Source organism: Neovison vison, chromosome 8, assembly GCF_020171115.1.
Source record: "Neovison vison isolate M4711 chromosome 8, ASM_NN_V1, whole genome shotgun sequence".
NCBI lineage: Eukaryota > Metazoa > Chordata > Mammalia > Carnivora > Mustelidae > Neogale > Neogale vison.
Genome location: NC_058098.1, coordinates 122,962,117 through 122,976,606, shown reverse-complemented (window position 1 = coordinate 122,976,606; position 14,490 = coordinate 122,962,117). Strand labels below are relative to the sequence as shown.

At 54.2% G+C, this 14,490-nt stretch overlaps 2 protein-coding genes across 3 annotated transcripts; both read right to left on the bottom strand.

Moving 5' to 3' along the window:
• Nucleotides 1–283: 283 nt before the first annotated feature.
• On the bottom strand, nt 284–1,931 carry UCN (urocortin). The gene is made up of 2 exons (XM_044261891.1): nt 1,084–1,931; nt 284–829 (listed from the first exon to the last, which is right to left on the bottom strand). Exon 2 carries the CDS (start codon nt 814–816, stop codon nt 430–432), a length of 387 nt encoding a protein of 128 aa, XP_044117826.1. The 5' UTR covers nt 817–829; nt 1,084–1,931; the 3' UTR covers nt 284–429.
• A 71-nt stretch (nt 1,932–2,002) lies between these two features.
• On the bottom strand, nt 2,003–12,851 carry MPV17 (mitochondrial inner membrane protein MPV17). 2 transcript variants are annotated; one of them, XM_044261889.1, is made up of 8 exons: nt 12,814–12,851; nt 12,235–12,309; nt 5,004–5,119; nt 4,706–4,798; nt 4,501–4,596; nt 4,234–4,266; nt 3,937–3,989; nt 2,003–2,940 (listed from the first exon to the last, which is right to left on the bottom strand). In XM_044261889.1, the coding sequence occupies exons 2-8, from the start codon at nt 12,302–12,304 to the stop codon at nt 2,871–2,873; spliced, it is 531 nt and encodes a 176-aa protein (XP_044117824.1). In that variant the 5' UTR covers nt 12,305–12,309; nt 12,814–12,851; the 3' UTR covers nt 2,003–2,870. The 2 variants fall into 2 exon arrangements, with proteins under 2 accessions (XP_044117824.1, XP_044117825.1); XM_044261890.1 differs by lacking the exon at nt 4,234–4,266.
• Between the last annotated feature and the right edge of the window lie 1,639 nt (nt 12,852–14,490).

Here is a 14,490-nt window from a genome sequence, read left to right as displayed (position 1 = left end):
GGGCGGAAGTGGAATGACCCCTGTGGGGCATTCCCTTGATATCAAGCACGGGTTCGCGAGCCCAGTGCCGAGGGAAGAGGGTCGGGGTGGTGCGGCGGCACCAGGACTTTGAGTTCCTGGGGTTCGATGGGGACGCAGGACGCCGGCTGCAAGCCGTTCTGCCGAAGCCCTCGGGCAGCCTCCGGTCCCCTCCCGCCGGCCTCGGAGGCCGCACTTTTCCACGGGCTCCCACCCTGCTGTGCTTCCCCGCACCCCACATCCGAGGCCAAAGGCTCTTCAGCACTTTTATTAAAAATTGGTGACGCACGGAGTGCTCCGGGCATCCCTGGGCCGCTTTAGCCCGCGGGACTGGGTCCGTTCCAGCCGCGCGCGCCCGGCCCGGGGGTGGGGAACAGGGGTCGAGGTTCTCGTGGCTGCAGACTCCGCCGATCACTTGCCCACCGACTCGAATATGATGCGGTTCTGCTCAGCGCGCTCCCGCTGGCTCTGTGTCCGCGCCAGCTCCAGCAGGGTCCGTAGCAGGTGGAAGGTGAGATCAATGGACAGCGGAGGGTCGTCCCGTCTCGGCCGCTCCCCCGCGGTCCGGGAACCCCACCGGCCCTGCCCCGAGCGGCGCGGGAAGCGCTCCGCCAGCAGCAAGAGCAGCGCGCGGGCCCCGCCGTCCTGGTTTCGCGCCCCGGGGCTCCAGCGCAGACTCGGGTCCCGGACTCCGGCCGCCGCCGCCTCCGCCTCCGGGCTCCACTGGCTGCTCCCTGGGCGCAGCTGTGCCAGGAGTAGCAGCGCCACCAGCAGCGCCGCGCGTCCCCCCTGCTTCATGGTGCCGCCGACCCTGGACACACAGAGGCAGCGCAGGGTAAGGCGCACGCGGGGGAGTCGCAGGTGGCACCACTCCCCTTCCAGCGCGCATCCAAGCTCCCCTGCCGCGCCCCTGCGGTTGCGGGCTGGTACCCACAACCTTCCTTCCAGCCCCAGCGGCTGCCCAGCCCGGTCCTCCCTCTCTCCCCTTGGGCGAATCGCGGTGGGTGAGCTGAGCGCCAAGTCCTGGCGCTGAGGGAGTCAGGGCGGATGCTCAGAGCCACTCACAGGTTGCCGGAGAGTGTCTGCGTGCTGCGGGATGGGGCTCCAGTCTCCGTCCCTCGGGTGGGCTGAGGGCACCGCGGGGAACCCGGGGTCTGTCCCGGGACCGCCGCCAGCCTTATATAGCTCCAGGACAGCTCCGACTGACGTCAGCGAGAAACATGCACTGATTGTAGAAGCAATGACAGCCGCAGCCTCAAGTCTGCCCGCTCGCTAGACCCGGAGGGGTGCACCTCACAACCCCAGACTCTGGGTCCAGGGGTCAGCACTGCAAGTGGGCCCTGCCTTAAGAGAGCAAGAAGCCCCTGGGGCATAACCTTGCTCTGGGAGCCACGAGGCCCTTTTACCTGCTAACAACAGCCAGCAGGGACTAGGGCCAGTCCCCAGATCAGAGCAGTCAAGTGCCTGGTCTTCTGTGGCACAAAGAGAGGCTGGACTTCATGGCTGTTGGTGGCACCCGCCCTGCTGTTGGCCTCTAGAAGGGGCCAGAGGCATTAGGAGAAGGTTGCGTTGCTCTAACCTAGTCCCTAGTGCCTAGTCCCCACTATCAGTTTGGCAAACTAAGGCACTCAGGAGCACAGGCAGCTCCTGGCTCCCGCTCTGGTACCACCTCTGACCCCAGATGCAGCCCCCACTGCCAGGATGCATTTGGTCTTATGCTAGCCCTGTGGTCCAAATTCTGGCCAGACTGAATGAGGCACCATTAGAGAGCCTCTGGCCTCAGTGCTTTCAGACTACAAAAGACAGGTCCATCTGCTTCAGAGTTTGCCCCCAAGCGGCATTTTCGCTAAGTTAGTTTTTCTTCTGGGAATCACAGCAGCAGTATTACTGTACCTTTGACCTTCAGTTAAGATCACTTGGTGGAAAGTAAGGGAACTTGCCTTCATCTCTTCACACTGCTATACCAAAACTACTATCAACTCTGTATCTTATAAACAGCAAACATTTATTGCTCACACAGTTCTAGAAGCTGGGAGGTCCAAGCCCATGGCGCTGACAGATGTGCTATCAGGAGAGAAGCAGCTGGCTAACTTTCATAGCGAGCACCTTCTAGCTATGTCCCCATACAGTGGGAGGGGTAAGAGATCTGTCTGGGCTGCTTTAAAAAGGCACGAATCCCTCATGACATCATCACCTCTGAAGGTCCCACTGCCTAATGCCATCACCATGGGCATTAGGTTTTCAACAGATGAATCCTGGAGGGCGCACAAACATTCATCCATAGCATGTGCATTCAAGTTTCCACTCTGCCCCTGGCTGGTGCTGTGGACATGTCACCTCACTTTTGTGAGCACACCAGAGTATGCTCCTCCATAGGAGATGATCGGGATTGGCTGTCTCTAGACTTCCTCCCAGCTCTAGAAATTGACTGCCCCATAGTTTCTGCTGGGGCCCTCGTCACGTCTACAGCTTTCAGACTACATAATTACCAAACACATCTGTGGAGGCGTCATATACAGGTTCGGGGCCCCCAAAGAGCCGGAGCTCCAGCTGGGCTGGGAAGGTTAGAGAGCAGATGTGTCTGTGGTAAGTGGGGGCGATGGCCCTGTGGGATACAGGGGTGAGTCACAGCAGACAAGACCATACGCATTTATGGGGTGCCTACCACATGGTGGGGATAAGACCATTATAAATGTTGTAATGATTTCAAAAGAAGTCAGGTGCTCAGTCCATTAGGTTCTGAGTGACCACGGTACCCCAGGAAAAGCGATGTGCCCTCTTCGAGGAGGCTCTCTGAGCGCGCTGGGGTCAAGCCACAGCACTGTCTGCACAGACATCGGGGTGAGGCTAGCCTAGAGCCGGTGGGCCTTCCACGACAGGTAGGAGTTCCAGACGACCGCGACACACTGGACAACGGCCAACCTGCGGCACAGCGGGGGTTGGCATCGTGAGGACAATGGAGGATGAGGAGCAAGGATGGGGGGTGGGGAGCTGGACAAGTGCTACGGGAAAGGAGGGCTGGTCTCTGAGAACGTCTACACTGAGGTCTCCCTCCTTCAGCCCTGAGGGAGGGACGTGTGGCTCAGACCAGAGGACAAGCAGGCTGAGTTCTGGGGCTGTCCGAGCTCTGTCTCCGAGCCTCAGAGTAGAACACCGTCATCCCGCCAAGAGTGGCTCTTACTCACTCCTGTCCAGGCTCCCGAATACTCGTCTTTGTCCGCCTTTACCAGCTTCGGAGAGTCTACCTTCCAAAACCGTCCAGCCGGCCATGAAAAGTAGCATCTCCTTCTCTTTACTCTCAATTTACCTTTTTCTAGTTGCAAAGAGTATCACAGGGACCCTAGTGTTGAGGACCATTAAGCTACACTATTCATGTAAATGTTGACTCCGTCCCCTCTGAAGAGTTTCATACTTTTCCCCGTTCCCGATGCCCTTTCACCACCCAAAATTTTAACGACTCATCTTGAGCTCCGCTGTAGTTTTCACTGTGGTTTCAGCAACTACCCTTATTATTAAGGTGGGCTAGTGCTCTGCAGCGGACTCACAGGCCCACGTTCCTCCTCAGCTCTTTGGTCTCCCTTCCCGTCCAACCCAGACGCTACCCCCCCAAGCACTGGCCCTGCAGCTCTGCCTTTGAAGGTGAGCGCTCAGGCGGGGCGGTGGGGGAGACGGGACTATGAGCAGGAGCCTCTTCGAGAAGATGAAAGAGAGTCAGTGGGCAGTTCTGGGACAGCTTCTCTAAAGGATCAGAAGGTCTGACTAGCATGCCTGAGAGTCTGAGGAACTCTGACAGGACAGCGTTCTGCGAGGGTCTCAAGTGACACCAGGTCGAAAGGAGAATCACGTGGCGTCCAGCTGTTTGTGCCGTGCACCTTCCCTGGAGTGGCGGGGCTGGGGGGGAGTCAGGATGTGTCTTACCTGTAATGAAGGGGGACCAGGTAGAAGTTGGCTAACTGCACAGCAGGCCAGAGCTATAAGAGAAAGAAGGTAAAGGTTGGGGGGCTGCCTCCCTCACCCGACCCCAGACTCACTGGCCTTCCTCCAGCTTCTGCAGACAAGAACAAGGCGAATGGGTGAGGGTTTCCCTGAGCACAGTGCCCACACTGGGGACAAGAGTCATCCCAACTGTGGGATTTCTATGGCAGGAGGACCCCCATCCCCGGGCACTTTTGGACTCAAGAAAGCAGAAGAGACAGCTGCAGAGTCAGCGCTTACATAGTAGTTGGTGATGAGGGCGTCGGGATAGTCCTGGGGACACAAAAGAAACAAACTCACCCATGCACACACTTCCAAGAAGTGCCCACCTCCCAGTCTGCAGAGCACCTCCAACACAGACCACTCCGACCGCACCCCCCCAGCTTGTCTAAGCCGGAGCCTGGGGCTCTGCCTGCATCCCACCTGCTCCTCCCCACGAAGCCTGCCTCATTCCCCCGGGACTGCCAGGCTGCCAGCTGGAGACCGTCCCCCACCTGCCCTGCTCACCCGCCGCAGCTTGGCCCAGTTGTCCTGGGCTGACAGTCCATTGAGTGCTCCTACCAGTGAGAGGAAAGAGCCTAGAAAACATGGGGCAAAGCACCCCTGGGGAGAGAAATTAAAGTTCTATGAGCACAGAAATCCTCCCCAGCAACCCCCTCCCCGCCCCGCCATGCCAGCTCCTGCTTCCCAAGTCCCTTTTCCTTCTGCTCACCTGATCCAACAGCATCTTCTTCAGCGCGTCCACCTTGCTGGTGCCAGGGATGAGACGGTCCAAGACCCTGTACCAGCCTCCTACGGCAGGGCCCTGAAAGTAAACCCCAGAGAGGACAGAGTGTGTGGCAAGGGGAGCGCTTGGCTTTTGCATCACAATGCTCCTCTCTCAAGGATTAGAAACCAAATCCTATCTAAGGTTGGCTTAGATGCACGGGAGGCCAAGGGAAACTGAAGAATGACATGGAACTAAGACCACCGTCCAGTCCTCCAGCAACCCCACTGTAGACAGAACTTACCACGAAGCCACAGCCCAGGGAGACCATGATCAGGGTCCGGCGAGCCTGGTGTCCCCGCAGACCTCGCTTCTCCACCAGTTGCTGTGAGATAATGTCACCCAGGCCCATCAGGGACCCTGCGCAGGGTACACAGGTGTTGTCAGGATACCTCCTGAAGGTAGGTTGCCATTCCAGGGACGGAAGGAAGTCCCTGAATGAGGCTCTGACCCTTAGAGCCTAAGAGATTAATTCTGGGGCAAATGGCCAGTCCTTTACTGCCACTTCAAAGTGTCATGTTAGAAACTGAGCTGAGCAGCCTTCATCAGTCCAGGACCCACAGACTGTGCCCAGAGTCCAAAAGGGAAGTAACAGTCAGCAACTGCAGATGAAGGGGAACCTAAGGTGCTTGGCACTGAGAACCATGGACTATCAGAACTGGAAAAGCATGGCGCCTGGGTGACTCAGTGGGTTAAAGCCTCTGCCTTTGGCTCAGGTCATGATCCCAGGGTCCTGGGATTGAGCCCTGCACTGGGCTCTCTGCTCAGCGGGCAGCCTGCTTCCTCCTCTCTCTCTGCCTGCTTGTGATCTTTGTCTGTCAAATAAATAAATAAAATCTTTAAAAACAACAACAACTGGAAAAGCCTTCCAGATAATTCCATCCAAACTCCTTATTTTTGAGATATAGAAATGAAGGTCTGGGACCTCACATACCCAGTAAGTGGCAGAACCAAGGCAAGAACCAGATGGCTTGACTTCCTACATGGTGATTTTTCCAGGAATCATATTGTGAACAGATCCTGTGTAGAATGGTAAGGAACTCTGGGGTTTCTCCCCTAGTCCCAGGCGAGACCCTGGAAAGTGTCCTTCCCCTTGGTCTTGGGGTCTCTCTTTGTGAAGGACAGCAAGAATAATTCATTTTCTAAAGCATGAGTGCTTACATGGTCCCAGGCAGGAAGCCGACTGGCTGAACTGGTAAGAATCCCCACAAGTAGGAGTCCTGGTCACCTCCTAGCACAATCAGGTAAACCCAGACATCCCCCCATTCACAACCTCGGACTGGGGGGACAATAGATATTATAGCCATTCCCCCAAACCCCAGGCCTTTGTACCTGCTTCCCCTTCCCTCATTCATACAGACACCCCTTTCCCAAGCAACCCTAGTCAGACGCCCACACCCAGAAACCAAGATAGAAACTGTCACTATTTACAGAGCCCCCCGGCAGTTATGGTGGCATGATGGTTTCCAGCAAACACACACACACACAGGGTCACTTGGGAGTGACCAGATGATCTCCGGCTCGCCTGTCCGTATCACTGAGTAATGAGAGCCCCCCTCCAGCCCTTCAGCCACCACGGTCCCTGTGCCCTCAATCAGCGCTGGGCAAACACATCCTTTAACCCTAGTCCTCGGTACAGAGCAGGCTCTGACGTCCACGCTGGCTGTGGACTCACAGCTCTTCCCCCCGCAGCCACTGCAAAGCCCTGCCCCAGAGCTGCAGCCGCTGCCCAGGCAGCTGGGGAAGGCTGAAGGCTGGCACCACGACCCCCACGACCCCCACGGCTGGCCTCAGCTACTGGCACTCCCAGCCCTGGAGCAGCTCTGGGGCCCCAGCGCACCCATCATGGTGGTCCTGCCTCTCCTCTCCCTGAAACTCTCAAAGTGCTGGAGGTTCTTCCCAGAACATGCTAGCCATGACCTCCCAGGGGGCGAAGAGAGAATCCTAGACATCTTTGTTCTCTTATCCTCCGCCACACCTAACCAAGGGCCTGGCAGGTGCTCAGAAAACCAAGCAAGGGGGGCGCCTGGGTGGCTCAGTGGGTTAAAGCCTCTGCCTTCGGCTCAGGTCATGGTCCCGGGGTCCTGGGATCGAGCCCCGCGTCGGGCTCTCTGCTCGGCGGGGAGCCTGCTTCCTCCTCTCTCTCTGCCTCTCTCTCTGCCTGTCTCTCTGCCTCCTTGTGATCTCTGTCTGTCAAGTAAATAAATAAAATCTTTAAAAAAAAAAAAAAGAAAACCAAGCAAGGGAAAAACGCCAATGTATAGTCCCCAACAACAGGCCTGCTCCGGGAAGGGCATGAGGAGCCCCCAGGCCCATGTGTGAGGATCTGTGAAAGTGGAGGCTTGTTCCCAGCTCCACACAGTTAGCACTCATCTCCCTTTCTCCTGCCTCACCTCCCCCAGGGAGGGCTTGCTGCTGTGGCCATGCGTCAAGGCAAGGCCAGGGTACCCGGAGAAGGCCCGCAGAGGGCAGAATAGAAGGCAGTCACTTCTTCTTCTTTTTTTTTTTTTTAAAGATTTTATTTATTTATCAGAGAGAGAGAGAGGGAGAGAGCGAGCACAGGCAGACAGAATGGCAGGGAGAGGCAGAGGGAGAAGCAGGCTCCCTGCCGAGCAAGGAGCCCGATGTGGGACTCGATTCCAGGACGCTGGGATCATGACTTGAGCCGAAGGCAGCTGCTTAACCAACTGAGCCACCCAGGCATCCCAAGGCAGTCACTTCTTAAATGAAGGGACCTAACAGCTTGATGTTCTACTTTGGCAAAATGTTTACAGTTTACAGATGGATCTCACACATTTAATCCTCACGAAAGGCCTGGGAGGTGGGGTCACACCTCCACTGAACGTCTTTAAGAGATGAGGTTATTTAGTAAGGAGTAGAATTGGGGCTGAACCCAGGCCTTCTCTCAAGGAACAGGAGGCTAGGGAATCATGGCAAGGGCAGAGACGTGGGCTTATGGGTCAGTGGCGCCAAGAGGCCTCTGTGCCTTCCACTCCCAGGGGACTCCTTGCCCAAGCAAGGCCCCAAAGGCCACACATCAAAGACACTTCTTAGACTAATGCACTTCCTGTCTTTTACTGCCCAGGAGGTGACCCTCTCTGTTCCTTGTCACCTTGTAAGGTCGGCAACTGTCACCCAACTTGCCAACAGTCACCTAACAACCTAAAGGCAGAGCAGGAATGAAAACCACAGTCCGGGGAGCCAGCAGCCTTGGAAAAAGATGGATTCCAGGATCCAGACCATGCCCGTCAGGTGGAAAGGCAGCAGTGAGAGGGAGGAGCCCTTGCCAGCCTTGTCCATTTCAGATAAAACCGTGCCCAGCCATCCCTCCTCTGCCCACAGGCCATCAGGGCGCTGGGCCTGCAGCAACCCCGGGGCAGTTGAAGGCTTTGGTCAGTGCCCAGTGCAGGCCCGCATCTCCGCCCAAGCAAGTTTGGGCAAGAAGAGCTGACATTTAGATTCCTCCTTCCACCTTCCCCAGTGCCAGAGCCCAAACAGGCCCCAGCTGGGTTCTGGGATCCTCCTGCCATATTTGGTTGGTCTACATTTTTCAGTGCTCTGGCTCCCCTTGCCTTGGACTTGTTTCTAGGGGCTTGGAGCCGGAGACCTGCAAAGACGTACTGCCCGAGCCCTGATGGGGCAGGGCAAGGGGCTGCAGGCACTGATGCCCGATGCCAGGCCGGGCGAGGAGCCCAGCAGGCAGACACTGGCGCAGGTGTGACATCATGCCCTTGGGTAGGTGCCAGTTCTCATGCCGTCACTCCCCACCGGATTCAGTGGAATGAGGGGGTGGGGAGCAGGCTGCCTCTGGCCACAGGTCTATTTGGGACCACCCACTGCCCGCTAGTTGAAAAGCCCCAACTTCCACACCGTCTTCCTAGTTCCCTACTTCCCCTATTATGTTCCTCTCGTGGCTTTTGTGTATGGGGTCTTAGTTGCAAGAAAATAAAGTGCTAATGGAAGAAGAGAAGGTTGAGGGGCAGAAAGGTGGAATGGGGAGCAGGAAGTGTGCCCTTGAGATGAGAGGCCTGGGCGACAGGTAGAGCTACTGGCATGGGGCCAGCGGTGCTGCCGACTCTCTCCTCCCCAGAAGTCTCCACAATTAAAGGGCTGCTTGGGCTGGGGGCCGCTCTGATAGACCCCAGAGGCAACAGAAGCCTAACAGCGAAAGAGGGGGGAGTGCTTCCTGGGGGACTGGTCTGAATGCTTTCCCCATTCCTGGCCCGAAGCTGTCCTACTGCTAGAAAGAGGGACAAAATGGAGGGCTCTGCAGCTTCTCAGGTATGTAAGCCAAACCAGTGAGGGCTACACTCAGCTTTCCGGGGCCCCGTAGTCTCGAGTACAGGGCACAGCACTGCGAAGTGTGCTCCACTCTAAGGCCAGCTCTACCACTGACCACGGGGCCCCCAGTGCACATCACCCCTGCCCCTGCTGCAGCTTCCTGCTCTACGGTGTCAGGGCAGGACTGGACGCTCCCGTGCCTGCTGAGTGCGCACGCCTGGCGGAATTCAGACTCCAGGGAAACCAGTGTCTGCAGCAGCTCAGCTGCCCCATAGCAGGATTAGAGTGGCCAAAAATGGATGGAGCTGGGCCCGGGGCCCAGTGGAGACTGGAACGGCCCTTCAGAAAGGACGGGAAGAGGCTGACTCAGGCTGTGTGGAACACACAGTGGACCTTTTCCCAGCATGCTCTGTTCCTGACTTTAGCTTGGTCAACACTACCCATTATCAGACACTTCTCTTGAACCATTTCGGATCGTGATTCACTAATCCCTGACTCCGCCCACTACCACAGCTCAACCTGGGTCATACCAGGGCTGTGCAGTGGATGCCTCACTGGGGGCTACACACAGGTGTCGACATTCCACGTGTTTGACCAATGGAGGAAGAGAGCTGGTGAGTAAAGGTTTCTTTTCTCCAGAAAAGGCTATTCTCCCCTATCATCCTCAGAGGCATTTCAAAGAGCTTCTCAGTCAGCTTAACGGGATGGAGCAGCCATGGGCCCTAAGCAGTATGCAATCTGATCTTCCTCATACTGGCTCGCCCTCCTCCCCCATGGGACGACTTCCTACTCCCTTACAAAGTACCTGCACCAAAGCTCCAGGCCTGCTACTTGGAGAACCAAGGCTGAGATAGTCACCCATGTTCAAATTTAAGGCAAATGGAACAAACACAGCCAAACCACCACTAGAAAAAGAACCACTTGGGTGTCTGGGGGGGCGCAGTCGGTTAAGCATAAGCATCCTACTCTTTTTTTTTTTTTTAATTTATTTGACAGAGAGAGAGATCACAAGTAGGCAGACAGGCAGGCGGTGGGGGCGGGGGGGGGAGCAGACTCCCCGCTGGGCAGGGAGTCTCATGCGGGGCTCCATCCCAGGATCCTGGGATCACGACCCAAGCTGAAGGCAGAGGCTTTAACCCACTGAGCCACCCAGGCGCCCCAAGCGTCCTACTCTTGATTTGGCCTCTGGTCATGATCTCAGGGTCGTGAGACTGAGCCCTGCATCACACTCTGCTGTGAGCGGGCAGTCTGCTCAAGAGTCTCTCTCCTCCTCCCTCTGCCCCTCCTGCTTGTGCAAGCGCACTCTCTAAAAAATAAATAGATCAGTCTGAAAAAAAAGAACAGCTTGCTGTGTGTGGGTTAACAATACTCATGGAAAGGGCCAAGTCCAGGAGCCTTTGTGTCTATTAAGCATTTCTTAATTGCTAAAGCCTTTTCACAGAGATAACCCTGACACTAACTCTGTGAGGTCGGCTAACTAAACTCAATTCCTGAATGAGGAAACTGAGGCTCCGAGAGGTTTACTCACTGACTTGTCTCTCTTTGGGCACCTACTGAGGGCTACTTCTCTTAAATTCAAATCCTGCTCTTCTAACTCCAAGTCTGAAATCCCTATTTGTCTTCCAGTGAGGACACTACCCCAGGGGGAGGAGCTACCCCAGGGGACCTTACTAAGCACTGTGCTAGGATCTAAGATCAGCCTGGGGAGCTAAACCCACCTCCTCCCTTTATTTGCAGTTTGATCCAAATACACTAGCAGCAGGGAAGAAGTCTGAGAAAAGCGCATCCTAGAAAGTGCTTCTAGACCAGCACCCCAGCATAGCCCATGTATCTGCGCGAGGGCCCCTCTGAAGGCCAGCTCCTGTGTCCACTGCACACCCCTTGGGTAGGAAAACACAAGGCCTAGCTCTTCCTCTCTATTCTTGATGCCACGAGGAGGAAACTTCCGTCCAGCAGTGAAGGGCCCCGAGGGAGTCTGAGGCTGGCAAAGGGCCCAGCGTGTCAGTCCCCATCTCAGCCACACAGTCCAGAATGAGTCACCACACACGCAACCAGGTGAGTCATGCAGGCTGACGGACACTCCGAGGACATGGGGTGGTTGGGCACAGAGGTTGGAGAGGGGCCCAGGGAGGGGCAAAATTGTCCATCCCTTGGCCAGTCACCCAATGAAGTTTCTAGGGCTGAGGTGGGGCTGTTCCAATAAGAGGCTTGCTGTTCCTCTGGCTTCCATAGCCTGCCACTCAATAGTCTTCCTGTTGAAGAAGCCCATGGTCCTCCCTAGAATCCTCTTCCCTTCCTCTAAACAGAGGCAAGATCCCATCTTAACCCAATCACTCTTGCACTGCCCCAACAGTCTCAGTCCCCTGTAAAACTTACCGTATCTCTGTGCCATCCCCTCACTTCTTAGCTAATGTGCAAAGTAAAGATGGTAACAAATACAGGTTAAGTCACTGGGTTACCTTTGTAAGGCACTAGCCATTCACTGGATTTGGAGTAAACATAAATCCTTGATTAGTATATCATTTGGGGATACATAAAAGGGTAGTAAAACTATAAGAAAAGCAAAAGAGTGGTATAAACAAAACTCAGGAAACCAGTTATTTCTTGGCTTGTATGAATTAAGGACAGGTGCTCAAGGGTTCTCAAGCTGGGTACTGATACAAGAATAATCAGTTTACCTTACATACCTGTCTTAACCATTCTTTTCTATGTTAAGATATTATTTCATGATAAAAAAAAAAACCTAAGAAAAATAAACTGGGGTAAGAGTCCTGATCCCAGAACTTAATAGGTGTGTAATCTAATGTGGACTCAAGGGATCCTAGCTTACAGATCTTTGTGCAGAGCTATGAGATAATGTGTTGAAAGTGTTTTGCACATTGTTAATATGTTAGACAAGCATTTGCTATTGTTAGCTTTCTAAGTTAGGGTCTCCTGGGGCAATGCCTTTAACCCCAAGGGATGACTCCTCAGCTTTCTGAGGACTTTCAGATCCTACTTTACAGCAGGTAAAACCCTTCCTTAAGAACAGCCTTGGGGGCCCACCCACCAAAAGACTGGGGACAACTTCGGATGAGAGACAGCCAACCTTTCAAGGGGGCTCAATAGAAGCAGAAAATGAGGAAGGTGTGGTGGGGTGAGCTTCTGCCTCCCAAATCAGGCTGCTCTGGTCCTGCTCAGGTCTATTCACTCACCAGCTGTCAGGACCTGTACTTTCCACGGGTGATTGGCCAGGGCTCGCTGGTATGCCCGCCAGAGTGCCATGATTCCTGTTAAGCCAAGAGGAGAGGGGGGTCACCCCTCTGCCCCTCCCCACAATTAAAGACACCCTTGACTTTTCCCTGTCTCCACTCCCTCTCCTCGGCCCGCTTCCTATACGTCTTAGAGGGGCAGAGGCCTCAGAAGGGATGCTTCCTGGACAGCTTCCTGTCACAGGGATCGCCTTAGACAATCAGGTCACAGAGGAAGGCTGTAGGCGGCTGCGGAATCTCGGTGGCAGCCACCCGCCACCCCATCTCTGAAGCAGAGCCACCTGGGGGCCTCCTCCTTCCACACCGAGACACTTCATAATGGCAGGTTTGCTCTGGCTTTCACCCAGAGTCTGGTCGGTCACCAGATTCACTTAGTTGGAACCAGCCCGTATCCTTCCTGAGTCCAACACTACACCGGAAATAGGGCCTGTCATTCTCTGGACCTGGACAGGTCACATGGGCTTTGGGCACTAAAGGCACGCGACGATTTGAGCCCTGAAAGGAGGATCGCCCGGCACTCACCTGCCCTCGCCTCCAGCCCCTCCCACGTGACCCGACCGGGAAGGAGTTCCGCCGCAAGTCCTGCCCCTTCCGTCCGGCTTCCCCCGGAACTTCCCCCGCCCACCGCAGCCGGGGTTGGAGTGGGAGTGGACTGAGCGTAATACTCACGGAGAACCGCTCAGCTGTCCGTCTGTGAGCAACCCCTTTTTGAAGTGGACCGCGCGGGGTCTCGGTGAGGGTCCCGCCTTTCATAGTTCCCACTTGGGTCCGACTCTGCCTCCTCATGCCCCTTCTCCCCCGAAGCCTTGGCTTAACCTGGATAGACCCTCACTGCTACCGCACTCCGGAACTGGCCAAGGTGCTGATGCCCTTCTCAGTCTCGAAAATCAATTTAGAAACCATGAGCAAGTTAGGTGCGTTATTTTTTCAGTGTCCCTGGGTTCTTCACTAGCCTTGACTGTGAGCTTCTGCATGGGTAAAATTTGTCATCCTTTTAGCACTAGTTTAGTCTTTGTCCACAATGGCCTTTAGAGAAGCTGCGTAAAGAGGACCCCTCCATGGAAAGCACGGGATTCCAGAAACTCAAGAGTCCGCGTACTGGCTTTGAAACTGGTGGGCTCTGCAGCCTGGTCCTCATTACACTTGAACTTAAGGTTCCTCACCTGTTAGATTATGTTTATCACACTGGGCTCCTCAGTGTTAGGGGTTTACAAGATGTTTTTGGGAGGTACCACTCACTACAGGTTCTTCTTTACCTCAGTTTAAAAAAATTAGAAAGAGCCACTTTTAAACAAAGGGGTTCACAACTAAAAGTGTTTGGAAATCTCTAGATTATGTGATTTCTTAATATTCCTTTTCAGCTTTAACATTCTAAAATTTTGTGAATATAGTGCAACATCCTTACAAGGGTGGTGGAAACTACTGTAAGATCCCTGGCAGATTTGTCAGGCTGGAAGCCTTTGCTTAACTATATCCAGGGAACCCACACTTCAGCAAGCAGCCATCCCTTTCAGGTTCCCACCTGGCTAGCTCTAGCTCCTATTTACTCAATGCCTATGTGATTAAGACAGGGAAAATCCTGTCACAGGTACTTGAGAAACACAATGAGGAAGCAAGATAATTTGATGTCACAAATACTTCACTCAAGGCTCCTATATTCAAAACACCATGCCAGGAGTGAATTTACATTAGTAAATGTAATAGACCAAATGTGGTAGGTTAGAAAGTTGTTCTCTGAAGTCAGACTGTCTACGTTCAAATCCCAGCACCACTACGTAGTAAAGTGACCTTTTTCAGACTGGTCAAACTCTCAGAATCTTATCTTTACAGTTAAAATGGGGCAGTACCTACCTCATATGATTAAGTAAAATACGTGAAATACCTGAAATAGATCAAATGTTTAAATAAACACGTGATTTACTCTTTTTTCCCCTTCCCTCTTGAAAATACATGGGGAGAGAGAATTTTTACTAGAGAAATCTGGGAAGCTCCTTGATAAAAGGTGAAATTTGAGCTGGGGTCTTGAAGAATGAATGGGGTTTATGTGGAGATGGAGGAACCATGTGAGCAAAGGCACAGGAAGTAAAATACAGGAATCCATAGATTATAGTATAAAGTGTATATATTGGGAGGGAAGGTTGAAGTAGAATGGCCTTCAGAGAAAAAAGAGTTTACGGTAGAGAAAGAGAGCAAGGGCTG

What these genes read in the sequence shown, in the direction of transcription:
- MPV17 (XM_044261889.1), bottom strand. Translation starts at nt 12,304, where the DNA reads ATGGCACTCTGGCGGGCATACCAGCGAGCCCTGGCCAATCACCCGTGG. An exon ending in AGTACAGGTCCTGACAGCTG is followed by an intron (nt 5,120 to 12,234) that starts GTGAGTGAATAG and finishes TACCCTGCGCAG; the next exon opens with GGTCCCTGATGGGCCTGGGT. An exon ending in ACTGGGCCAAGCTGCGGCGG is followed by an intron (nt 4,267 to 4,500) that starts GTGAGCAGGGCA and finishes TTGTGTCCCCAG; the next exon opens with GACTATCCCGACGCCCTCAT.
- UCN (XM_044261891.1), bottom strand. Translation starts at nt 816, where the DNA reads ATGAAGCAGGGGGGACGCGCGGCGCTGCTGGTGGCGCTGCTACTCCTG.